The 27,241-nt window shown below is 47.5% G+C and overlaps 1 protein-coding gene across 2 annotated transcripts in view; it reads left to right on the top strand.

Moving 5' to 3' along the window:
- CASP10 (caspase 10) overlaps positions 1-27,241 on the top strand; it is a 163,541-nt gene that overhangs the window by 99,668 nt on the left and 36,632 nt on the right. For both annotated transcript variants that reach the window (XM_086955243.1, XM_086955241.1), the window contains exons 6-7: positions 16,710-16,746; positions 25,497-25,585. In XM_086955243.1, coding sequence (XP_086811369.1) covers positions 16,710-16,746; positions 25,497-25,585 — 126 coding nt within the window. The remainder of the gene's footprint in view (positions 1-16,709; positions 16,747-25,496; positions 25,586-27,241) is intronic.

Genomic DNA, 27,241 nt, shown 5'->3' on the forward strand with positions numbered 1-27,241 from the left:
GGTCTTTTAGGCCCTACTCGGTGGGTCCGGTTCAATTTAGTCTGTGTTTCCGGAGGTGCATCTCGGATGTGATGGAAGAGGTCCATCACGAAGGCTTCAATCTCCTGCTCTTCAAAGCTCTGAAGGACTGCCCTGTTGTGGATATTGTTCTGGTGAGACCGGTTCTCGAGGCCCTCCGCACGGGCCTGAAGGTCCATTTACTATTCCTGAAGTCTGAGGACCTCCTGCTGGAGTTGGTGGACCTCTTTGTCTCTTGACTGTGTCTAAGTCTCCAAAGAATCCATTCGCTCATCGACTGAATCTGTCTCTGCGCATCTCCCGGAGTTCGAGGGAGACCTCCTTCTTCATAGCGTGAAATTCCCTGTAAGTGAGGCAAAGAGAAACTTAAGGATGACAGAGTGACCGGCCCGTCTGCGTCCCCTTGTTCGCGGTCTGCTAGGTGTCCCCCGGTGGTTGGAGCCGCTTCTGTCCCTCCAGCGCCGGTTTTTATGAGAAGATCCTTGACTGAGTGCTCCTTTTTCACTTTGGTAGTTGCCATGAGGCCATGAGTAATTAGATCCGCCGCCTCCAGTGCAGCAACTGTGAGTGATGGCGGTAAAGGCCGGATCAGCGGACTTGCGGGATCCTGATGAGGGAGAAGAGGATGAGGGGGGGCAATGAGCGCATATTAATGACCCACAACCGACCCAGCCAACTCAAGCATGAAAGCTCAAGGGCCAGTGAAACTGGTAGGGGCCTGCAAGGCAGAGGTCCTCGCAGCCCAGCAAAACGCCAGTCAGGCCTGTGTCTGCAGGAAAACGCAAAGGTTCCGTACGGTTCAGGCTATAGGGAGAGCCCCAGGCAGCTCAGCAGCTACACTGTCCGATCCGGCTGCCTCTCAGGTCTCCGTTCTCTACACTTCTATCGCTAGCACTTTGCCGCTTGCCCCCACCGACATGCTCCACGCCAAGATATGTCTCCTCCGTGCTTCACAGGTGCAGCAAGGGTCTCACCTGCGGTCGACACCCTGGGGGAATGAGAGCCAGGGCTTCCCCTCCCAGCGGCTCACCTTCCTGCGTAATGCCCCCATGCAAGCCTATTAGCCGCCTGCTGAGGCCCCACGCCAACCCAGGCGCTGCCGGAGATGGGTGAGTCACTACCATGGCCCGTCCGGTATCTTCACAGGAAGTACTGATCGCGACCGCAGGCTGCTTGCCCCCGTGTCCACCTCTGCGCTGGCTCACCCACAAGCCTTTTCAGCGTGTTGCGAAGGCTGCCACCAGCTGCAAGTCACCGCTGCTGGGGTGGGGTTGGGACTGGTGGAGAGGCAAAGCCATGTGCTCTCCCACTGCTGGTGTTGCGAAGGCTGCCACCAGCTGCAAGTCACCGCTGCTGGGGTGGGGTTGGGACTGGTGGAGAGGCAAAGCCATGTGCTCTCCCACTGCTGGGCTCCCCTCCAGCAGCTGGTCCCGCCTGGTGCTGCCTCAGCTGCAGGCGATCTGGTAGAGTGCAGAGACCCAGTGCTGCTCCTAGGGATATTCACCCACGCCGGGGGCCCAAAACGGCAGATGCTACCCAGGTATCCGATGTGCGGGCGTAGGGGCAATCGCCACTGTAGCGAGGCGCCCCACTCCATGTTCTGGGATTGGGAAGGCCGAATTCTGCACCACCGCTCAGAAGAGGGGCGCCGACATGGCAGGCCACGCCTGCCCGCTCGCGGTAGGAGGATCCAGACCTGACAGCGTAGAATGGCGGGCGCTGCTCTTCAGCCCTCGCTGCGAGCGGCTGCACTCTGACATGGTGTCAGCAATGGCCACCCTTGTTCTGGGGGGGTTTACAATGATGTCCGGCATTGTTTGGGGGCTGCTAATCAAGGCTATAAGGCTGAGGCCCGGGTAATAGGCCAGAGCGGTGAGCAGGCACGTCCTACTCAGCTGCCATCTTGGCCACGCCCGATGATATCTTTAAAGACCCTGTGCGAGCATGTATTTTAACTCCAAGAATAGATAAAGAATATAAACCCTCACTATCGGATCCTGTGTTTACTAGGGAGTCAAGAGGTACTTGTCCTTTGATAGAGTCCAATGCTTGCAAAAGAGCTAACGCACAAACCTCTGGGGATGTACCTATCTCAGATAAGGAATCCAAACTTACAGATGCCTCAGGAAAACAAGTGGCTGTTCAAGCCGCCAACCACTAGCACATCTGAAACACAAAGGCCCTACTAGCTAGGTGCGACAGGGCACACTGGGATGAGATGGAGCAACTGCTCCAATATCTCCCAGAAAAACACAAAACTAAGGTACAGCAGTTAGTTAAAAAGGTAAACCTCCTCAACCAGATGTGCTTTGGATGCAGCTAACACCGCAGCTGTGGAGATCAATACCAGCATTCTCCTCAGACGGCATGCATGGCTTAGGATCTCAGGGTTTAAGCCTGAAGTTCAACAGGAAGATATAGAGGAAACAATTCCAAAGGTAGGGGTAGGGTTAAAGGCGCCACACAGCTTAACACCACTTCCCCTAACAAACAGTGACTTGCCCACAAGCCCCTCCCTCCCACCCCCAATCAATTAACACCTGTAGGAGAAGACTTCAACAGTTTCTACCAATTTGGCAATCTAGAACAACCAACAAATGGGTGCCCGACCTTATCCAACATGGTTATTGCCTGGAGCTCATCTCCAATCCAACAAACATTCCACCTCGCGTTCACAAACTGTCGTCAGACCATTTGCAGTTACTCAAACAAGAGGTGAAATCTCTCTTAAGAAGGAGCCATAGAACCAGTTCTGTTGCAGTACCAAGGTTTAGGGGTTTACTCTCTTTATTTTCTAATCCCTAAAAAGGACAGCTCCCTAAGACCAATTTTCGATCTCAGAGAGTTTAAACCAGTACATCCTGTCAGAACAATTCCATATGGTAACGCTTCAACAGGTTCTTCTGCTTCTACAGCAAGGCGATTTTATGTCCACACTATACTTAAAAGATTAATTTTTTCACATTTCAATTCATCCTGCTCATCGCAAATATCTCAGATTTGTGATAGCAGGCAAACACTATCACTTCAAAGTACTCCCATTCGGAGTAACTACTGCTCCCAGAGTGTTTACAAAATGTCTAGCAGTAGTGGCAGCTCATTTCAGAAGACAACCAATACATGTCTTCCCGTACCTAGACGACTGGCTCATCAAAGCCAGCACACACCAAAAGTGTCTAGAACACACTCCGACCACGCTACACCTACTACACCAATTGGGTTTCACGATCAACATTCGAAAGTCTCACCTACATTCTTCACAGATATAATTTTATCTGGGAGCCACTCACAACACACACACAGCTCTAGCCTCCCCCAATGCAGCCACAATTTCCAAATCCAAACTCTATTGCTGCAGTTCCAAAACAACCAAACCTTGCCAGCAGGACTTTCATGCTCCTACTGGGAATGATGCGGTACAAAAGGGGGTGGTGATGGACGGAGAACCCGAACCAATCAAACACTTACACCCAGTCAACAGATCTGGGTTTAATCCATCACCGTTATTTAGCCCACTCTGCCACCCCAGTTCAGACATGGCCATATGCAAATCATTCTGACCCTGTGCCTCATGGGAACAGTCCAGCCCAAACTGCCAAGCCATGCCTTACCTGGACCAGAAACAAGCTGCCTAGGACGGGTTTCTGGCATTACAGCCGTCTTCAGCCAGGCTTGCTTGAATCCAGTGGCAAAGTGAGCAAGGGACTCGGGTCTGAGCACACCCTGCCAACTTATGGCGAACAAAGCTGTACAAAAGGGGGTGCCGATGGCGTCATGCATTGTACTAGTGCCCCATGCAAGACTACACATGCATCCATTACAGGAATGCTTGGCAGGTCAGTGGAATCAGTCACCGGGCCAATTAACAGATCTAGTGTTGGTGGACAGCCACACCCATTGCTCTCTGCAGTGGTGAAACCCACAAAATCTATCAAAAGGGTTGCCTTTCATCAACACTTTTCCACAAGTCGTGCTAACAGCAGACCAATCTCTCACAGGTTAGGGTGCACATCTCCATCATTACACAGGGTCTATGGGACGACATACACAAACCTCTCCACATCAACTATCTATTCTAGGAGTATTTCTACCGCTGAAAGCTTTTCAGTCTCATCTCACAAGCAAAGTTGTCCTAGTCTGCACAGACAACATGACAGCGATGTACTATGTACAAAAACAAGGGGGGACACACGCTCTCTAACTGTCACACCTCCCAGGGATGAGCAATCAAATTGCTGACCTCAGCAGAAGGAGGCAGCAAATATATGAATGAGAACTTCAGCCACAAGTTCTCCTACCACACTTTCAACAATGAGGATACCCGCAAATAAATCTGTTTGCCACAGCACACAACGCACAGAGCCCAAACTTCACCTCCAGGTTCCAACACCCTCTATCCAAAAGCAATGCCCTATGGATGAATTGGTCAGGGATATTTGCCTACGCTTTTCCGCCTCTCCCACTCCTTCCGTTTCTAGTTTGGAAACTCAGCCAAACATCACTCACAATGATTTTGGTAGTCAGCCGTGGTACACCACCCTGTTAGAGCTCTCAGTAGTTCCACATCAAAAGCTACATCTCACCTCCAGTCTCATCCCTCAGAACTATGGAGAAATCAAGCATCTAAATCCCAAGGAGCTCAACTTAGCAAATTGGCTCCTGTATTTATAGAGTTTAGATATTTAATTTACCACCAGACTGTATGACTGTTCTTAAGTAAGCAAGAAAACTTACTACCAGAGCTTTCTATGCAGCAAAAATGGAAACGATTTGTTGTCTACTATAATAACAACATTCTACCACTAGATGCTTCTGTTCAGAGCATTGTCTGTTACCTTCTACACCTACAGCAATGTGGGCTAGTTTACAAATCTATTCGATTGCACCTTGCAGTAGTAGCTGTGCATTAGCAAAACAGACAGCGTTTGTCTTTGTTCAAAGTTCCTGTGATTAAAGCCTGTATGGAGGGCTTAAAAAGAGTTATACCATCAGGAATCCCTCCGGCACCAGTGTGCAATCTTAACGTTGCACTTATGGGTCCACCCTTTGAACCACTTCACAAGTGCCCTTTACAGATTTTTTCATGGAAGGTTCCATTTCTCACTGGAATCACTTCATTAAGGAGAGTTGGTGAGCTACATGCATTTACCTTAGAAGAACCCCTCTTTCAACTCTATAAAGATAGGATAGTTCTTCGCACCAATCCCAGATCCCTTCCCAAAGTTGTTTCTGCTTTTAATATTAGCTAATCCTGAAAGGTTTTTAGTGTCAGATAAACAATGGGCGCTCTGCCATCAGTAGGCGCATATGTACTCAAAGGTTGGTAAACAGGTCCACCAACCAACTGAAACAAAAGAAATACCCTATGCACATACATGAAAATACATTACGCAAAAACCCTGGAATAATAATCTCACTAGTGTCCCCCCAAGAATTTTGGGTGATACACTCAGAGGTAGTCAAGGTGAAACACCTAAGGCTAATAGACTAATTTTCTTAGCTCTAGTGTGACACCACACAATTCCAAAGATAACTGTAGTTCCAAGGACTCCTCCTTAGAAGTGTCGACGTGACCACGTTTCAGCCATTTCATCTTCGGCCTACTCCGGACAAGGGTAATACATTAATCATTATTTATTTTATTTTAAAGGTTTTATATAGCGCTGGCTGGACCCAAGGGTATCAGAGCGCTTTACAATGGTCACATGAGTATATATAAAGATAAACATAAAATTAGATATCAACAAATACAATGAGATAGGAAACCAGTACAATAAAAGAATAGATGACAGTGCAATTTATACAATCTGGTTAACAACAAAGCGCAAAATTCAACAGGAAATCAAGAGAAGAGAGGATTGTGGTAGATAAAGTGGGTAAAGAGAAGAGAGGGGCAGGATGTAAGAATGGTGAGAGGCTGTGATGGGGGTTAGGGAAAAAAATCAAGTGAGTCCGGAAGGGCGTATGAGAAGGAATAGTGAGAGAGAGAGGGAGAAGAAAAGAAGGAAGTGAAAAAAAGGAGGTGGTGAAAGGGCATCAGGGGAGCAGATACAGGGATCCTGAAGAGTAGAAAACTGGGTTGGGATAAGAACCCAGAGAAGGGCTTAAGGGCCCCAAAATTTCAGAGAAGGTGTAGTTTGAGGTCTTTTTTTAAGCTGAAGTAGGAGGGGTTGCACCAGAGTTCTTTAGGGAGTGCATTCCAGATGGTAGGTGCATTTCCGGAGAAGGAGCGTGATTGAGTGGATTTCTTGTTTAACAGAGGAGGGACGAGCTCGAGTGTGTTTGAGCTCCTCAATGTTTGAGACCAGCCAGCTATAATAAGTTTATCTGCGAGGTACAGCGGGTTGTGTTGATGCAGGGCTTTGTGCGTAATGCAGTTGGTCTTATAGGTAGATCTGCCTTCAATGGGAAGCCAATTGAGGGCTTTAGGGTAGGGGAGATGTGATCGAACCATTTGAGGTCATAGATGAGCCTAGCAGTTAGGTTAAGAATGGATTTGATTGGGGCTAAGTGGACTTTAGGTGTTCCAGATAGAATGGAGTTACCGTAGTCGATTTTAGACCAGACCAGAGATTGGACAGCTGATCTAAAGTCATCAGCAGGAATTAAAGGGTTTTAGTTTCTTGAGGTGATAGAGAGTGAAGAGTGCACCTTTGGATGAGTTTTTTATGTGGGAGATAAGAGAAAGGTTCTGGCCAATGTTTTTTTTTTTTTTTTTGGTGTAAGACATTTATTGTGCAAAAGAAAGGTTACACTGCGTCACGCCAACAACCCGGAGGCAGGCCGCGATGTCAACAAATGTCTCCCAAGAAGGTGTATCATATTAGGAGTCATAAAACAAGGCCAGTATCCTTCCATTTAGGGAGATACACATCCTTGACCCTTGCAAGGAGTACAAAAGTATAACCAATGCAAAGTGGATAGTCTTACATTTTTGGGTGTCGTGGACTGGCAAACGAATCCCAGGCACTCGGTCTCGTCCCGCCACTCCGGCGAGTACCAGGGCCGCAGCCCATGAACAAGGTAATGCATAGTTAAATCGTCCACAGCCACCTTTTTGCCCAACCCCCCCGCAACAATCGGAGGGAAGCAACAAACTTCGGTGCAGAGCTATTTCAAAAAACAGACATCACATCTCACATACGCAGGGTCACGTGTACAAGGACCCGTCAGCCATAGAGGGACGATAACAAGCAGCATTGGCAGCCGCAGGAGGACTGCAAGGCAGCAGCCATGGGGCGGGGCCGGAGGGGGGGGGGGGGCGCGGCTGGACAAAGCAGTGGGGCACCTGGCCAGGAAGGGGGGCATCATGTCAAATCCGTCTGGCACGCAGCAGGCACGGAACTCGACAGTAGTAAAACATTCCACAGCCCGAAGGCATATCTACCAAGCATGTATCCATCCATCCTAGAAAATGCACACAGGGCTCAAAGGTTTCACCCCATGTCATCCGAAACACCCGCCCCAGGGGAGTCCACAGAGGTGTCTGAACCCGCTCGCTCTCTAGTCCACTGAAGGAAGGGTTCCCAGAGGTCATTGGGCCTAGATGCGGTGGGCATCGTTTCCCAGTAATTCGTGAGTTGTGTCTGACCATATGTAACGTCTCGAACCCATGCGGCGAACGTAGGCAAGGCACCACGGCCCCAGTGTATCGCCACCTGGCGTTTAGCGTAAAGTAGCAGCATCGCGTGCAGTTTCCTGTCACCGGGTTCGGTGTCCTTAACGTATCCCAGGAGCCCTAAAAGCGGAGTGGGTTCATCTGACCTGTGTAATATGTGATTGATAGCCTCAAAAATGCTCGACCAGTACTCATCTAGCTTAGGGCAGCTCCACGCCACATGGAGGAAGGACGCGTCAGCCCCACCACACTTCCAGCATGAAGCATCAGTGCGGATGCCCATGCGATGGAGCAGTACCGGCGTGCGATAGTACCGGTGCAGGAACTTAAAATGGACCAGTCGTAGCCTATAATTCGGGGACAGCGCCGTGAGTTGCTTGCAGCAGTATTCCCACATGTCATCTGTCAGGGTCTCGTCCAGGTCAGCGGCCCAAGCTTGTTTGGCCGTGGGCACGGTGAGCGGGGCTTGCTCTTGCATGCAGTTGTATAGTCTAGAGACCAGTTTCGCGGGGGAGGGTCGTGATAGCAAGTTCTGAAGGGCATCTAGTTGTGGAGGTTCCTCTGGGAATTGAGGCCACATCTTCTTGCAGGACTCCCAGAGAGAGTGATACAGAAGCGTGGCCGAGAACGAGGTAGGCTGGCCGTCCTCACGGACACCCAACTCTCCAAACGTCCCATCTGGGTAGATGTCTGCGAAAGTGGTCACTTGTCTCCCCTGGAGCGTGATGGTATCACCCCTAGCACAAAGGCAGGGCAGCATCGGATTGCTCCGCAGTGGAATAGCCGGCGCATAGAGCAGGGGAAGGCCCGCCCTTTGACGTAACTCCTTCCAGGACCAGCGGAACATCTCAACGGTGTCTACCTCCTTCGAGGGGCGAGAAACCTTACCATACAACGCCACCTGAAGTGGCAACGGGGCAACCGCGGCCAACTCCACCGCCACATGTGGCTGGTAGTGGGTGGGGAAGACCCAGAAATGCAAAAATTGAGCCTGAGCGCACAGCGAGTATAGCTTTAGGTCAGGTGCCCCGAGGCCCCCCTGTCGCAACAGGAGTGTAAGCAGGGCCCAAGAGGTCCTCGCCTGCCTCCCAGCCCACACTAGAGATAAAAGTAAGGAGCGGACTCGTGCATAGAAGCATGCAGTCATGGGCAGCGGAAGATTGACAAACAGATATAAGAATTTCGGGAGAACCACCATTTTCGCCAGTGCAATCCTCGCAACTAGGGACAGGGGAAGCTTGTTCCAGACCTCCACCTTCCGCTCCAGCCAGTCAACCGCTCTGCCGAAGTTAAGGGACCACAGTTCCTGCGTGTCACGACTAATCCAGACACCTAAGTATTTGACGCGTCAGTCTCCCAACGCAGGGGGTAGTCTGAGGGAGGTTGAACTGTCTCGTCAGTTAGAGGGAATGCAACCGACTTGGACCAATTTACAGACACGCCCGCCAGACCCTCGAAACGTACAAATTCCCGGAGCAGTGGATTCAAGTTTTCTGCAGGGTTGTTGACATACAGAGTGACGTCGTCTGCATAGAGAGAGATCAGCAGACTACGAGAGCTGAAGCCAATCCCTCTCGCCGTGTGGTGTTGGCGTATCCTGGCCGCCAGTGGCTCCATTGCAATAGCAAAGAGGAGGGGCGACAGTGGGCACCCCTGTCTAGTCCCCCTGGAGATGGAAAAGGGCTCGGACACCAGGCCATTCACTCGTACCCGAGCTCTGGGTTTGTCATATAGCAATTTGATGAGAGTAATGAAGTTACGACTGAAGCCCATCCTGCCCAAGACACGAAACAGGTACGGCCACTCTAAAGAATCAAACGCCTTAGTCGCGTCTAGGAACACAACTGCGGCCTGGACGGAAGGGTGGAGATAATGTAGGATGGAGAAAAGTGTTCTGAGGTTGTGCGAGGTTGCACGGCCAGGGATGAACCCTGATTGGTCCGGGAGAGCGATGATTGGCAGCATCAGCTGTAATTTGTCTGCAATGATCTTGGCAAAAATTTTAGCGTCCACATTTATGAGAGAAAGGGGACGATAGGAGTCAAGGCATAATTCGTCTTTGTCAGGTTTTAATAGGGTGACAATTAATGCCTCGTGCATGGAGTCTGGGAGGGAATTCAGCTCTAGCGCCTCAACGAATACTGAGTGCAGTTTCGGGGCCAGTTCTTCAGCATACGTCTTGTAAAACATTGTGGTCAGGCCATCAGGGCCAGGAGCTTTATTAGCTGGCATGCTCTTGATAACCTGAGCTATGTCTTGGACCGAGACTGGCAGGTCCATGTACTGCCTGTGGTTGTCATTGAACCAGACAAGGGCGATAGAGTCAAGAAAATCGTCCAGGGAAGTCGGAGCAGCAGAGTGTTTGGACGTGTAAAGGGAGGCATAAAAGTCGGCGAAGGCCTTCAGCACCGCCTCTTGGCCCGTGACCAGGGACCCCTCGCTATTATGGATAGTGTGTATATAGTGTGTCTGCGCCTGGGGAGCAATCAATCTGGCTAGTGTCCTGCTCGGTCTATCACCTTCCCCATATCTGCGGGCTTCGGCATGTTTCCCTAGGAACTTCACCTCCCTCTGCGCCTCCTCGTTGAAGTCCAACAGTTTGGCCTTAAGACTTGCCTGCAAGTGCCAAGGTTGGGTCTCGGCAGAAGGCCAGGTCTAGATCTTTAAGGTCACGTTCTAGCTGGGCCAGTGTCCGACGTATGGTATGTAGTACCCCTGCCTGCCGAGCTATACATTGGCCCCGTATTACCGCTTTAAAAGCGTCCCACACTACGGCTTCAGAGGAGGCCGAACCCTCGTTTTCGGCAAAGTACTTTACAATGTCTTCTCTGATTTCTTCAGTGAACACCTGATCTGAAAGGGCGTGAGGTGGCAGACGCCATGAAAATGCCCTAGGGGCCACATTGGGTATCCGCAGCTCTAGCATGCAGGGGGCGTGGTCCGAAAGTGACCTAGCCTGAATATCCACCTCCCCCACCCATGTAGCTACCTCAGGAGACAGCAGCCAAAAGTCCAGGCTGGACCAAGCATCATGGTGACATGTGATACAGGTCCCCGTTCTCTCCCCAGGGTGACGAAGTCTCCACACATCAGTCAGTCTCCCCTCCTCCATCACATCAAGCAACGCCTGTCTCACTTTAGCATGTGTAGGTCTACTCGCACCCCTCCTGTCCCAATCATCGTCCAACACCACATTAAAATCCCCCCCCCACCACAATCAGGTTACAATCTAGCAACACAATTTGCGCCCAAACATTGCGAAAAAAATCAGGATCGTCCACATTTGGGCCATATATAGCAGCCAGAACCAGCGGCCTACCCTGCAATGAACCATGCACAAGCACATAACGACCCTCTTTATCCAGTACACAATTGTGTTCTCTCCAGTCCAACCCTTTCCGTATGAGGACAGCCACCCCCCGGGCATAGTTAGAGTATATAGCAGAATATATATGCGACCACCTGTGATGTTTCAGCCTGGGCGATGGGGTCGAGTTGATGTGCGATTCCTGCAAAAAACAAATGTCCACATTGTGTCTGGTCAACATATTATGCATCAATTTGGCTTTTTTATAGTCCCCAAGGCCCCGAATGTTCCAAGTCCACAGTTTAACTCCCCCCATACCTCTGGTGCATCCAGGGTGACCAGGCCTCCGCCCCGCCCCCCTCCATCACACAATCAAGACCAGACCGTCGCACACCCCCGCGCAGCATAGTAGTAAGAAAATAGATTGCAATGTACTTTTCCAGCACCGGTAACCAAACTCCCAACAGCCCCCCCCCCATCCCCCATCCCCCACCCACGCCAACCCCCCAATCAGGTTGCGCTAAAATCCCATTCGTGCTCCGAATCGCACTTAAGTTAACTGAGAACAAAAACAACAGGAGATACCCCATGGGGAAAGGTGCTCCTAGCTGACACCCCTGAATGCACAGGGTGGCTGCACACTTAAGGATATCCGCGACACCCGAGGGGTGCCCGGCATCACGGACCAAGCAGTAAAGGAGTAGTGTTCCGTTAAAGACGCCTCAGACCTGGGACACAGTCAACAACCAAGACCTTCCCAGCAGGAGTAGGCCAGCTCCAACATACCCAGCAGTGTCCTCCGTTCTGCGTCTCGAGAGCCGAACAATCCAGCAAATGTCAGCTGTAGAGGAAAGGGGCAGCACAGACCCCATGATCCTCATTCCTTCAATCATTGTCGCTCATGCGGGCTGCGTCCTCCTCCAACCTCGGCGACTTGCGTCTGGTGCCGGGGCCACTGATGTGTTTGGCAAACTTCAAGGCCGATTTAGCGTCAGTGAAGAAGTGAGCAGTTTGTTCATGAAAGATTTTCAATTTGGCCGGGTATAACAAGGAGTATTGGATTCCGGCTTGCATCAGGAGTTTCTTCGCAGGTATGAACTCTTTCCTGGCCGCCTGGACGAGGGGGGTGAAATCAGGGTAAAACGAGATATGATTCCCTTTATGGATGATCTTGCCTTTTTCACGGGCCATCTGTAGGATGCGGTCTCTGTCCTGAAAATTGAGCAGCTTGGCCAGTATAGGGCGAGGAGTGGTGCCTGGTGGTGGTTTCTTGCCCAGTGTCCTATGCGCCCTCTCCACCGTGAATACCTGGGACAGGTCCGGGTCAAACAGCTCGTGTAGAAGATCAGTTACAAAGGCCTCCATCTTCCCGGTGTTGTCCGTCTCCGGAATGCCCGTAATTCTGATGTTGGACCTCCTGGAGCGTGCTTCTAAGTCGTCCGCCTTGGCACGCATGGCCTCCAGTTCGCGCTCAATGTTGGTGATGTGTTGTTTAGCCTGCTGCTGAAACTCGGAACATTCGGTATGTCTGTTCTCTAGGCAGTCTAGCCTCGTTTCGTGTACGTCCACTTTGGACTTGACCGCCTCTAGCTGTGTGGCCATTGCATCCAGCTTAGCGTCGATACTCTTCAAGCTAGATCTGACCTCCAGCATTAAAGCGCCAAAATCGATCTCCGCTGCAGGGCTTTTGGGAGGAGATGACGCGGCTCCCGTGTCCGCTGTTTGTTGCTTGGCCTTCTGCTTTTGGTCAAATGTTAGTTTGGGCTGTTTCGCATCCTTCGTGCCCCCCCATCTCGGACACGCGCGGGACGTGGTGTGCAGGACGAGGTGTGGTGCAATCACCAATGCGCCGTGTAGGCTACCTTGCAGGACTGGCAGGCACTGCCCGTGTTGTCACAAGAGAGAACTGGGGGGTTAGCAGCCCCTAAGCACAGCGGGCTGCCCAGCGCCCTTCGGCAACCCTTCCAAGCCCCCTCTCACGATCTTCAAGGAGAGGGCAGAGCGTGGGACTGGCTCTGGCAGGATCGGGCTGAGTCTTCCAGCTTGTTTCTGTACCCGGGAGCGGAGCGCCCACTATCAGGGCAAAATCGTCACTGTCCCTCCAAACGGCGACCTGCAGGGGCTCAGGCAAGGGGCACGCACAGGGTAGTCCTTGGTGCACCTCGGGTCCGCAGCCTCTCACCCAGCGACCCGGCCGCACCACAAGATGGCGGCGTCGCGCGTTTGCCTCAGCCCCGGCCGTCCCCCGAGCCGTTACCTTAGTTCAATGGACGCTCCGCTCCCGTCCGCCGCCCACAAGTGTCTCACCGCAGCGGTCGCCGGCAGCTCCCGGCCCCGCGCCGAGGGCGCCAGAGTAGTCTTCCCTCCGCCGACCGGCGTTGGCCCAGGAATCCCCGGGGTCCGGTGAGATGACACCGCCGCCTCGGGCTTCACAGCAGCAGGCGGGCTCCAGCGCACGGGCCGGCGCTACCCGCGGCCGCCAGATCTTGTCGCGCAGCCCACCTCGAGCGTTGAGGATTCAGTCGATCGTGCCCCCGGTCTACTGCAGCACTTTCATTCGTAAACCGGTCCCCTCGGTAGCGCTTTGAAGGATAATGAAGGATTTATTAGCGTGCAGCCGGCGGAGCTCGCTCACAGAGCGGCCATCTCGCTGCTCGGTTAGCCACGCCCCCCAAGGTTCTGGCCAATGTTAATTCCGAGGGATTTAACTGAATTGGCTTAGGTGAGGGAGCAGTTGAGAGCTGTAAGGTCCGAGATCTAGGATTGGATGAGGAGCGGGCTGTTTTTAGGGGCGAAAAGAATGATTTAAGTTTTTTTTGGGTTGAGCTTTTGGTGGTTGAAGTGGAACGAGGATTGAATCTTAGTCAAGGTGTCATTGAGGTGTAGCAGGTCAGGGCAGGATTGAATCTTATGATAAAGTTGGGTGTCATCGGCGTAGAGGTGGTACTTGATTCCCCTATGCTTAAGAATAAGGGTGAGGGGTTCCATGAAGAGGTTGAAAAGAGAGGGAGAGAGAATAGAGCCCTGTGGGACACTCCGAGATGGGCACTGGTTTGCAAAGGCAGTCTTGAATTTTAATTTGCTGCGTTCTGTGCTGGAAAAAGGAGGTGAACCATTTGAGAAAGGAGCCGTTGAAGCCAAAGCGAACTTTGAGAGTGTTAAGTAAAGTAGAGTGGTTCACAGTATCGAAAGCAGAAGAGAGATCAAGGAGAATTAAAAGGGAGGACTCCCCCTTGTCGAGGGAGAGATGGATGTCCTCAATTATGGTGAGCATGACCGTTTCCGTGCTACAGCCCTTTCTGAAACCTAATTGCACAGAGTCCAACATATTGAATGTGTCTGTGTGTGTCTAATTGGTGCAGGGCACATTTTTCAAGGGCTTTAGGGAGAAAAGGAAGGTTAGAGATAGGTCAAAGATTATTTAGGTCATTAGGGTCGGCAGCAGGATTTTTGAGGATGGGAGTGATTTGTCCAAGTTTGAGGGAGACAGGGACACATCCAGTGGAAAAGGAGGAGTTGATGATAGAGGTCCAAAATGGGGCAATGATGTGGTTTAAATCTTGGACAAGGTTGGCAGGGAGAGGGTCTCTGGAGTGAGAGGATGGTTTAAGTCTATCAATGACGTTAAGGACTTCGAGCTTAGTCACTGGATGTAAGTGATGCCAGGAAGCATTGTTTTTTTTTCATTAAAGCGAGACCGGGATAGTAGGCTTGTAGCACCAAAATAACGTCTCAGCTCTCGAGGTACAATTACCTCCCTTTGCGTGTGGTGACAAACCATCCACGTTTTTCGTATGCTCAGTCTATCACAATCGGAGCCAGTCTCCTGCTTTTCTCCTCTTCTGTCTCGCATTTGCCGGGCCGTCAGAGTGCATCCACTTCAGCAGGGCCGCATGGGCCTGCTGAAGTGGTTGCACTCTGGTGGCGAACGCAGGAAATAACAGTTCGGGCTTAGTGAGGAGATTGATTCCCTTGCGAGAAAGAGAAGACGAGAAAAGAAGGAGACTGGCTCTGATTGTGATAGACGGAGCGTTCGAAAAACGTGGATGGTTTGTCACCACACAGAGAGGGAGGTTATTGTACCTGCTGAGACATTATTTTGGTGCTACAAGCCTACTATCCCGGTCTCGCTTTAATGATTAATGTATTACCCTTGTCCGGAGGAGGCCAAAGAAGAAAAGGCTGAAACGTGGTTGCGTCGACACTTCTAAGGAGGAATTGTGTGGTGTGACACTAGAGCTAAGACAATTAGTCTATTAGCGTTAGTTGTCTCACCTTGACTACCTCTGAGTGGTTCGCCCAGAATTCTTGGGGGGACACTAGTGAGAATAATATTCTAGGGTTTTTGTGTAATGTATAACTGTGCTTTTGTTGTATATAATGTTGTGGTATGTTATTTTTTGTCTTCTTCATTGATTAGGTGCCATTGTTTGTGTGTTGTAAATATATTGTGATACATTCATTAACAATAACAAAAATTGTGGAGAGGGTAATTAAATGTACTATACTCATAAATTGTTTTGTATTCTTTCCTCCATACCGTTTTTTCTTGTTTAAAAATACATCCCATACCCAGGTAGAAGAGGGTAATTTGGGTATACCTCTGTTGTTTATGTTCTGTTTTAGAAAGTATATGCAAAGCATGTGATCTACAGCACATATGCCTTTGAACAGATTGTTACTTACCCAGTAAGCATCTGTTCTTTGCATGTAGAGATGTAGATGCACATGCTTCCTCCCACCTCCCCGGGCACCTGTAGTTGTTGCAGTTCTCATTATTTACATTATTTACTCATGGACATCTATTTACTACACTCACTCCATTCTCACCCTCTTGCGAGAAAACAATCTAACAATGGAGTCGATGCCCATGCGCACTATCACCACCTTACCTCGTGACTGGAAAGACTTCAAGAGAAAAACAACTTGAAAACATCTGGACCCAACACTAGATGACAGGAGTATGCAAAGCATGTAAATCTACAACTCTACATACCATGAACATATGCTTACTGGGTAGTAACATAATCCTTATCTTTTGTGGATTTCCTGAAAGTCTGGGATGAAATCGCTTGTTTTCAATATACTGCTGCCATCAGATCTCCCTCAGTGTGGTACACCCACTACAACATACATTAGCACCTTAGGAGATAGGCCTAGACCTTGTTGACAGTCCATTGGCTGGCAACCTGCCACAATCCACACTTCTACCCCAATGGCCAATACTGCCCTTCGAATTCGATACTGGCTTCAGTTGGCCTTTCATAGGCTGACCTTCCTCCAAGTATGAGATACATATTAGTATCTTTAGTACAACTGGCGTAGCATTAAATGGGCTGCTATTACTTTCTGCCCCAAACCCCTATCTGAAAATCCACAACCCACTTGTAAATAGTTACACATTTTAGGTGGCATTTTGTGAATTGACTCTTTCCTTGGATCCAGAAAGCCATTAGCTTTCTGTTTTCTAGGTGCACTTTGAAAGGGGTAAAGACCAGTCCTATATCTTGGTGTTTTCTTCATATTCTGGGTCTCTTGCTTCATACTGAAATCTTTCAACCCCTTCCTTATAAACCTTACAGTGTTGTGCTAATTTCTTGCTGCGATTGCCGATGCCTTTAAAGGGATGCCGTAATAGTGACAATGTATGGTCTATTACCTTTAACATAGTATCCATTAACTTAGCTTGGGTTGGAGTAAATTTTCTGATAAATGCATTATTATTCTTTATTTTTTTAATTCTGTGATTTTTCTTTTTCTTAACAGGAGAATTCGAGTGCTGCTCAGTCTACTCTGATTTGTCGTAAGTTTTTCTCCAATGCAATATGTACAATTCCATATGTGACAATGATTGAAGACTACCACTCTCTAAGGTGAAGTGTGCCTATATTTTCTCCCCACTTATTGGTTTATTTAGAAGATGTTTTTGCTAACCAGGCAAAAACAAAAAGTTGTATTATTGTGATCAGTTTCTTCAAGAGATATTGAAGTGTAGCACCTCGTAGAGATAATTTTATGAAAACATTATCCCACGATTGGGAGCCATTTTAAGCATGAGAGACTGGTGTGTCATGACTGTATTAGAAAGAAATGGAAACCAGCTTTACTGCAACCTGCAGAGCAGCCTATATAGGTGAAAGGCTTATTTTTTTAAGAAGTTGCACGAGGAGAGCATTTTCATAATCAAAGTTTGAGTTCTGGCAGGGCTCTCTTAGCCTTTTTCCCCAAAGAGGTCAGTAAAAGGAGTGTTGAGGAGAATGCCACTGCGGTGGTAAAATAAAATTACAAAACTGTAGGAGCAAGTACTCTATAAATATTGTTATTATGGCAATAATTTATTGGATCGCCTTCCACAAACTGAATTGTCTTTTGCCTTTTCAGTGATAATTGTGACATTCTTACCTAGCCCATAGTACTCATTTTATTGACCTCCAACGCCATATTGTACCAGTATTTTTCAACTACTGGTTACATACAGATTTGTTGTGAACCCCATATCTTCGAGGGGGAGGGGGTTGATACCCGGGTAGATCTCCTGGGGTCCAGGAGGAACAATATGTAGCATACTTTCCTAAAGGAAAGGAGAACTGGCCGGTGCTATAACAAATGCTAATTCTGATAAGGAGTGTAAGATGAAAACGAGTTTCCCAACTGTGTGTACCATCCAAATTCTTTTTACATAAGACAACCTATTGAGGAAATATGAAAAAATATAATTCTGGAACAAAACTTGTATTCTTGTTTTTTTGGTTGTTTGCTGCATCATTACACTAGGGGGTATTTTATAACTGCATCTGTTTTCCAATGGAAGGCCAAAAAGTGGTAGTCCAATACAATTCTGCAAATCATTTCGGGTTGATAAAGCCTGGGATACCTTATTGTGGCCATATCTCTTCAGGGTTATACAGCGGATGGGAATAGGGCCCTGCCTACTAGCCTACACTAAGCTCATATACACTAGGCAGACCTCCAGAGTAAAGCTTGTGCACTACATCTCGTCCTCATTCCTGATATCAAGAGGCACAAGACAGGGCTGCTTGTTCTCCCCGCTACTATTTGCCATAGTGATGGAGCCACTCTCGATCAGGCTTCGTAGAGAGGGTGAGCAATAGGGAATCCTAATAGCAGGTACTACGCATGCTGTATCATTTTATATCCGAGACCTCACTTCGGACCTCACCCCGATCCTCACCACATATTGGCGGACTTTGAAGCTGTAGTGGGCCTAAAAGTCAATTGAGCCAAATCTACATTATATCCATTATCTGGCAATCTCCCTCCCTAGCCAGTGCAAGCGGGAGGAACGGACACAACCTGGAGTGCTCAAACGCGCTACCTAGGTGTGCGTCTGCATCACACGCAACAAGACATATATGAGAGAAACAACCGTAGGGCGCTAAAAGGCATCCAGTCCTCGGTCAAGTTCTGGAAAACACTCCCTGTAGCCCCTATTGGGAAAATCGCGATGGCTAAAATGATCCTAGTCCTGCGACTGCTTTATCACTTCACTAATCCTCCTGTGCTTTCTTGCAGGAATTAGAAACTCTCAGCGGTACTCTTATTTGGGGTGGGGGGCGCGCAGGTGGGCAGCCCTGACCAAACTACAATTACCAATGGACCATGGGGGACTGAGAGCCCCCTCCTTTGAGGCATACTTCCTAGCAGCCCAGCTGAGCTGCAGTGGATGTCACGATGGACAGCAGGACGCGCACTGGGAGAGACTCACACAACAAAGGGCCAATCTCCATCTCAGTAATTCACTGCATGCTAATGCCAGGGGCTAAACCCCCGCTGAGCTACCCGTTGCAGTTAGCAATAGCGCACACCTGCCTGAAACGTATACATCGGATGGCACAACCAGTCCCTCTGTACTCCACCCCTGACTGCCTTTGGTAGGTCTTCCTAAAGGCCGTAATCGATAGACAGAATAAGCCCTGCACACATGGAGAGAACACTTAATCACAGAAGTAGGCTCCCTGTTTGTAAACGGGCAACTACTGTCATTTGCAGAACTAATAAGTGGCACAGATCTTCCAAGGGGGCAGTTTCTCATACATAGACAACTGGTGGCAGACTGTCGCTGTATCTGGCACACAATAGACACTGAGCCACCCACGCACCCCGTCCTACATGCAATACTTCTGATGAGCCCCGGACGTCACATACTGACATGACTGTATCAGAATCTGAACGCTGAGCGTGGTCACTCTCACTCCTCATCGAGAAAAATGGGAAATGGAGTTTCGGCGGTCCCTCCGCAACAAAGAATGGGAACAAGCAATGGAATTCCCCCAAAAAGTATCACACAACTACCGCTTCAAAAACATACAATACTTTATATTACACTGTTCATAGTATACACATAAAACCCTCCAACGCTATTACCCGGACACACAATTCATGTGCCCTAGATGCTCAGAACCAAGTGCGTCCTCCACATGATCTGGGCCTGCCCGACACTCCGGACCTTCTGGAGCACGACACACTGCATTGTATGAGATGACAGGACTCACTGACATCAACACTTGGGAAGCTAGTGTGTTAGGCATAATCAAACGTTTGAAACGCCGCAGAGTAAAGACATTGTACACGTCCCTAACCCTCTTACTAGTCAACTGAAGTATAGCGATGCACTGGAGGACCCTGTGGGGACTCCCGCTGAGGGCCTGGAGAGGAGTAGTCAGTGTCTCCTCCTCTAATGCCCCCCATTTACTAAGACTCTAAGAAGTCCGGGGCACTTGAAAGCACCACATATCTATGCAGCGGGCAACACTACAACACGCCTTCAAACAAGAGGTGACAAATGCACAACCTACAGACTACTCCACCCACCTCTCAAATCACGCATGAAGAAACGCACTCTAGTAATGCGCAAGACGACGCCCTAGCGACAGGTAACCCACAGAGTGCGGACACCAGGCAACCATAAATATCAAACCTCGTGCCCACCCCAGCCCATCCCTCCTGGGCCCAGACATATAATGACTAGATACTAAAGCCCACTACAAAGCTCGCCTACATCCAGCGCAAAGCATATCCTCCTATACAGTGTATCCCAGTTGAACTCACCTCCGTTAAAAGTGATGTCCCCCATTGCGATGCAAAATTATGCATCTTCTAGTACCAATAATAGCTGATCAGTGCAATGTATACAAATGTTCTTTTTACCATAACACATCTTTCTTTATTACATTTAAGCATGAGGTGTAACAGTGCAGCAATAACTGTTGATAATGTTTTCAGTTGAAACGATAATACGCTAAATTTCATACACAAATTCTTATGTGCCCTTTTTAACAGTCAATGAAGTTGTCTGTCACCTGTATACAACAAAATGCAAATAAAAATTATTTTAATGATTAGAGGGGCTTTGTTTCCTTGATACAGAAAAGCCACGGACATCACCCCCTCCCCGGGCCTCTGCTACAAACTCGGATCCTGCTCCCACCTAAAGATAAAGTATGTCTATGTCAACGACCACATGCCCGACCCCGCTGTCAGCCCGCCCGGCAGCAACTCCAGCCAGACCACCATCTCTGCCTGGACACCAATCACGACAGAGGAGACCGCTGCGACCATGAAAGCATCCACTTTGGTGCCCCTACAGACCCCTGTGCACCCCACATATACCACAGAGCCGCCACTACCATTGCACCCCTGTTGCAACAAATCATCAACACCACTTTCGAGACCGGCTCCTTCCCCGACAACTAGAAACGCGCAGATGTCAGGCCCCTGCTCAAGAAGCCCTCAGCGGACCCGACTGACCTCAAGAACTACCGGCCCATCTCGCTCCTCCCTTTTGGAGCTAAAGTCGCTGAGAAGACAGTCAACGCAGAACTGATTATGTTCATCGAAAGTAACGGCATCCTCAACTCTTCCAAATCCGGATCTCGAAGCAACCACATCACAGAGACCCCCCTACTTGCCGCCCCCGACAACATCCGCTCCCTCCTCGACCAAGGCAACACAACAGCCCTGATTCTACTCGACCGATCAGCAGCACTCAATACCATCTCCTACCTCACACTCACAACCAGACTACACGACGCCGGCATACAAGGCACTGACTCGACTGGATCAGTTCATTCCTCACCTGCAGGAGCCAAAGGATCAGACTGCCACCCTTCCTCTCCCAACCCACGGAAATCTACTGTGGAATCCCACAGGGATCATCACTCAGCCCAACCCTTTTGTGTGCCTTTACATGAGCCCCCTCACCACCATCGTCCGACAGCATGCCTCAGCATAGTCTCCTACGCCGGCGACACCCAGCTCATCTTCTCGCTCACCAAGGACCCCACCACCACCAGACCCTCAACTTCCAGGAAGGAATGCAGGACATCGCAGCCTGGAAGAGCAACAGCTGCCTAAAACACAACTTGGAGAAGACGGAAGTCCTCGTCCTCGGACCACCCCTGCGGCATGGAACAACTCCTGGTGGCCCACCAGCCTCGGCAGCCCGCCTACCCCCACAGACCATGCCAAGAAGCTCGGCATCGTACTCGACTCCTCCCAATTCATGAATCGACAGGTCAACGCCATCACCTCCAGCTGCTTCAACACCCTCTGCATCCTCCGTAAGACCTTCAAATGGATCCCCCCGAGGAAAGGAAAACAGTCACCCAGGCACTCATTACCAGCACGCTGAACTACGGAAACACCCTCTACGCCGGCATCAACAAGTCTCTACTCCGCAAACTTCAGATTATACAGAACACCGCCGCCAGACTCACCCTGGGGGTCCCCCGACACGAACACATCAGCCAACACCTACGCAAGCTCCACTGGCTCTCGGTTGAGAAAAGAATCCACTTCAAGATACCCACCTACAAATACCTACACAACACCGGGCCCCATTTTTGGCTTTAAAATTCTGGTCACCCTAATTGTAAATGACCATGCCTTTTTATTCATGTTTTGGTTTTTAAAACATAAAGAAAAGCTACTGTCATTTACAATGCGGATAGCTTAAACTCACGGAAATACGAGACCTATTGCATTGCAAATACTATTTTGTTATATTTTACTTATTTTCATCATTCTCACACACGAGATCAACAGCTGTGTAAATATAAATCCAAGTACAACAATATAATAATCACAACAATTACAATAATAATTCGTATTGATCCAGCGGATGTGCCAGGGATAAAATACTCCACACAATTCAATAAGGCCCATACATATTTACCCAATTTTCATCATTTTCCCCGTTACCCGCTGGGGGTCAAGTTTTATAGTTCCTTCAGATGTTGATTAGTTACTTTTCTGTAGTCTTGAAATGCTTAAAATAAAAATAGATAGCCTAACTAATCTTTCACTGATCAACATACTTCCTCTGGTCAATGGACCATTAGTTTAGTTAGTTGATGGTGATAATAACAGTTTTCTAACTAATTCATATATCTTAGTGAAATAACCACAGACTCTGGGAAAGATTCATACGTTTTATCTAAACTTCAGGCATAAAGGTGAACGCTCTTTCAACACAAATTCACAGTGCATACAACATCATTTTCACAAGGGAGAGATGCATCTTTTAGCAGATACAGCCAATGACACAAACTCATTCAATAAATCAATGCAAAGGAGTGGATAGATGGAAGAGACAAAAGAGTTCAAAGGCAAAAATACATTTGCAAAGAAATTTGAAAATTATGAGTCAGAATAATATTTACCTATTTAAAATAGTGAAAACTACCCCTCTGGCCAAAGGAATGGTGGGGGGCCCCTAGTTAGAATCACGAGACAAAGACTATAGGGCAGGATCAGGACAGGACAGATACTAGACTTCTCTACAAACCCGATGTATCACAACGCATCCCTCTCGTACACACTCTCCCTCCTCGAGGTTCTTCTGGAATCCTCTACTCCTAATCCTGCTGTCATTCGGATTTTAATCTTCCCAGACTGCTTTCTCCTCTCTTATTTTTTAAACTTGCTCGACCCAGCTTCTCTCGCTCAACCCAGCAGCGAGCTTCTCTTGACTTGGTAAATAACAGCAGCATTCCCCTCTCTAACATTCTAACGTCACTCTAGTTATAGTCTTCATTTCTACATATCCCACCCTCAATAGTTGCAAATATTAATAAAATACGGAATATGATTGGACAGGGCTCGGGGAGTTTACATCACACTATGCTGAAATATTCATTTTTATTAAGGTACCATTGTTCCGCAAACCCTTCCCCTTTAGCTCATTCATGCTTTGTTTCACATTCATATATTGTTGCAACTTTTAATAACAATTTCAATGCAGGCTTCATAGATGAGGCATACACGTCTTCACTTTCCCACGTCTTCTGCCTTGATATTTGGCAGCAGTTCATTTCTTCGGTTATTGGGTCATATTCCGAATCTACTGAACATGCGTAACTCGTCATTCAACTCCATTTTCTCTCCCTGTCATATGCAAAACAGGCCCAATTGCACACTATTGATAAAAGAACCAAAAACAGATGTCATTTTCTCAAATACATAATCCGCACTTTTCACCACCCACTTCTACTCTATCCCATGGTATTATAATTTTTCTGGGCAAAAGCATTAACGTAAGCGGCTTTCCTTTTAGTTCAGGCAAGCAGATGCTGGGCATGCCGTTCTGCAAGACCACATGTTAGTCCTTCTTCCGCATTCGCAAAAATTTCCCTCCAAAAGCGAGTTAGTCACATTATCTCTACGTAATTCCAGCTTGCACATGCGCAGATCGTTTTTACAAATAAAAGCGGTTTAGTCACGTGTGCACTTTATTCCACATTAATTAAGCATGCGTAAAGCTTTCTTTACCCGTGTCGTTGTTTGGTGTATATTAGTTTCGTCGCATCTACAAATTTTAATGGTTAGTAAAATTGAGAGTTTTTCTTGAATCCTTGCTCCATCAGTATGTTCAATATTATCCTATCCACTAACCGATACTTCCTGTTTGCCTCTCCCCCCAGTGACGTAATCGGGCCTTACACCAAGTGATCTGTGGCAGTTATTAGGAAGCAGTCTGACCCTGTGTTCATTTATTTACAAACACGCCGAGTAATACCTCTGTTTTACAGGCACCCTTGTTTTATTACAGTTTTTTTGGACGGCGTCCAGCACAAGTGAACTTTTTAATGTTCCACTGGTGCCTCGTGTGAGTGGATTGCTCTTCGGGCAGCAATGGTCGCAACTGAGAACTTGTCCCGACAGTCTACATTTTTTTTTTATAAATAATAAATTGTCAACTGAAGCTAATGTTACTTGGGAAACTGGGAGTCTGACTTTCTGAGAATGTAACAGTAGTCCTGGGAAGGAGGGTGCGCGGAAGCACCATCACTGTATCAGTTTGGGTCAAGCGTATTTTTTTCTTTAGCTTTAGGGCTCGACATTTTATTTGTTGGAGTTTGGGCAATAGAAGGTGAAAAGTGACTCTGCTATTGTTTACAAGGTGTTGTAGATTCAAAGCAGCAATTATTTGTCTGCATACTGCATACATTACCGGAGGAGAGTGAATACTGTCAAGCTGCTGTAAACTGGTGGGAAATATCAGATATGGGGTTTCTGTTCACCCACTCATCTGTCTGTCCAACTATGTGTCTATCTGTTTGTCTATCCATTTGTCCGCCTGCCCTTATTTCTATTCCCAACTATCCACCCATCATTCAGCTTACCTTTCTCTACTCCTACATCATTCCATTACCCAGCTTACCTCTCTGGATCTGCCTGTCCACTCGCCAACTACCCATCCCAAAAAGTCCACCCACACATATAGTCATCTAGCTGTCCATCATTATCTATATATTTATCCATCCTACCATCCAACATGCATCCATCTGTGTCACTTAATTTGTCCTCCTTCTTTAAGTGAAGAGTGAACTAACAAGCATTTGCAATGCAATAGGTTTCACAGTTACAAGAATTTAAGCTGTTGACGTCTGTTGTTCTTATTGCTTTTAATACTCGTGCTAAACAGCGCTGTTTAGCACGAGTATTAAAAGCAATAAGAACAACTACTTTTTTCAAATGAATTGACAAATGGACATAATATATGTTTCATTTGATGTGTGTGCACAGGTTTTGTTTTCAAATGCAGATGTTGTCTTAGCAATATCCTTTTAGGGGTTGTGAGGGTCGCCCCTTTACTTGTAGCACCACAAATATTAATTGTCACCAGAGAAATAGATCAGATATATAGTGGAGCGCAATCAATGCCTGAGACAAAGAACCCTGTCCTTTGGTATTATACAAGAATTTAAGCTATTTGAATTGTAATTGACAATGCCTTTTATTTATGTTTTAAAGACTAAAACACAAATAAAAGGCATTGTTATGTACAATGCCAATAGCTCAAACCTCCTCAAATACGAGACCTATTGCATTGCTTTGTAAATGCTTGTTTTTGTATAGTGCTGGAGGCAATTGTTTTGCAAAACCCCCAAAATCATCGGAAAAGTGTAAGCAGGGTCTCAGCATACTGGATGGGTCTGCAATTTGCCAGATCATACTTTCTTCACATTCTGTGTTACAATAACAGCAGTTTATGATTGTGACACTTTGGTCTTCTTTTCCCGCCTTTTCTAGTTGACACAACAGGAAGTGTTTCCCACTCACTAGCGGAGCTCGGCCTAGGACAAGCATCTGAATCCTGCAGTGCAGACGGAAACTCTGAGGTCTGTAGAGCTCCTTTTATGATCTATTTTTTATATGCCGACAACCTACATTAAAGGAGCAAAACTTCTTTCAAACTTTTAGGAATGGGTAAAAATGATCATGTTATGCGTTTCAGCCTGATGCACAAAGCGACTTTAATAATAGTTTACATTTTAATGCCAACCTTTAAGCGTTAACACTATGCTTCTCATGTCAAGCAGATCTCTTAGATAGCATAGAAATTATCTTTAATTGACCAATAAAAGGCTACTGCATTGTAAGCCATGCGTCAAAGATGAACAATAGTAATTTATTAATTTGACTATGTTTCCCTGTAATTCCTGAGAGGAAATGCTAATTGTATTAAACACCTTGAGCACCAAGCTACTTGTCCTACGTATTCCCTAACGTAAGCACCATCTGAAGATTCTGGACAGGAATGTTCTATAAGGCAACCTCACTGCCAGTCTGTCTGCAGCCTTTCAGTACATGTGGTTTAGCGAAGGGGTATTCTCCGGTGAGATCCTAGCACTTGTGCTGCAGCTTTCAAAATGTGTCTTCTTGGTCCAGACCTGCCAGAAGTCCCGACTTGGCGGAGCAAGGAGTGGCTCCAGTAGAGGAGCCCCTTTTGCGGTTATCGATGACTTTAATACATTGTGTTACTGGTTTGGCCATCCGCACCTACACCCCACATTCTAGCCTTGCATCATGTCTATACCACTGATGGACAGCCTTGGTCTTTAGCTAAGTTTCTGTCCTGAAGTATGCTCTTCTTTCCTTCAGATGTAAAGGTCCAAGATATTACACTAGTTATGAGTAAGCCGGTAAAATGGGATGCAATAGTGAGTTGTATTAACAACTCACTCACAAGCAATTACAAGTCTGAGCCATGGAATGCAGAATTACGTGCATGTGGCAGAATGACCAAGGTATTTAGTGAATTTTTCCATAAATGGTAGAATTTAATAGTGTGGTTTTCATTCATTATTATATGTGCCACTGGTAGTGTTCCTCCTCCTTGAGTGCATGTATTCTCCCACTCGTTTGACTGTGTGCTTTGTTTAGCTTGCTAAAATATTCTTTAGTTTATGTCCACCGCTCACTGTCTTTGGCTGTCGTTAATCTTCTTTGGGGTCCACCTGTACATTGGATTGATATGTTTATACTTTGTTTTATCTGTGCTGGTCAACTATGTATTTTAGTGAGCCCACTGGTCCCACACTGGCCTCACTAATCCCGTTACAACCAAGTGCATTTTTTTTCTTACCATATCTGTTTGTATTATCCTTGTTTATTGTATATTATTATTCAATGATTCCTTTAATTTCTTTTCTTTTAATTTCAATGTTTTGTTTGTTGTCTGTTATTGGGACCATCTTCAGTGACTCCTGTGTGTTGGTCATGTTAAGTAGGGATGTATGCATTGCCGCTCAATTACATAAATACCAATAATATAGAACTTGAAAAAAACTACTGCCAAATTATCTATTAAAACCAAATATCTCCTTGGAAATATGATATTTTGCATTGTGGCCATCTCTCAAGCACTTGCCCTCAATTATGTTAGGATTGCGTTTACAATAATAATACAAGTGAGCTTGATTGGATTGAAGAATTCCAAACAGTTCAACATTTTTGTTGGAAGATGTTTAGTGAAGCTGTCATTTTGGTGAGTT

This window comes from Lissotriton vulgaris, chromosome 2_1 (genome assembly GCF_964263255.1).
Source record: "Lissotriton vulgaris chromosome 2_1, aLisVul1.2, whole genome shotgun sequence".
Taxonomy (NCBI): Eukaryota; Metazoa; Chordata; class Amphibia; order Caudata; family Salamandridae; genus Lissotriton; species Lissotriton vulgaris.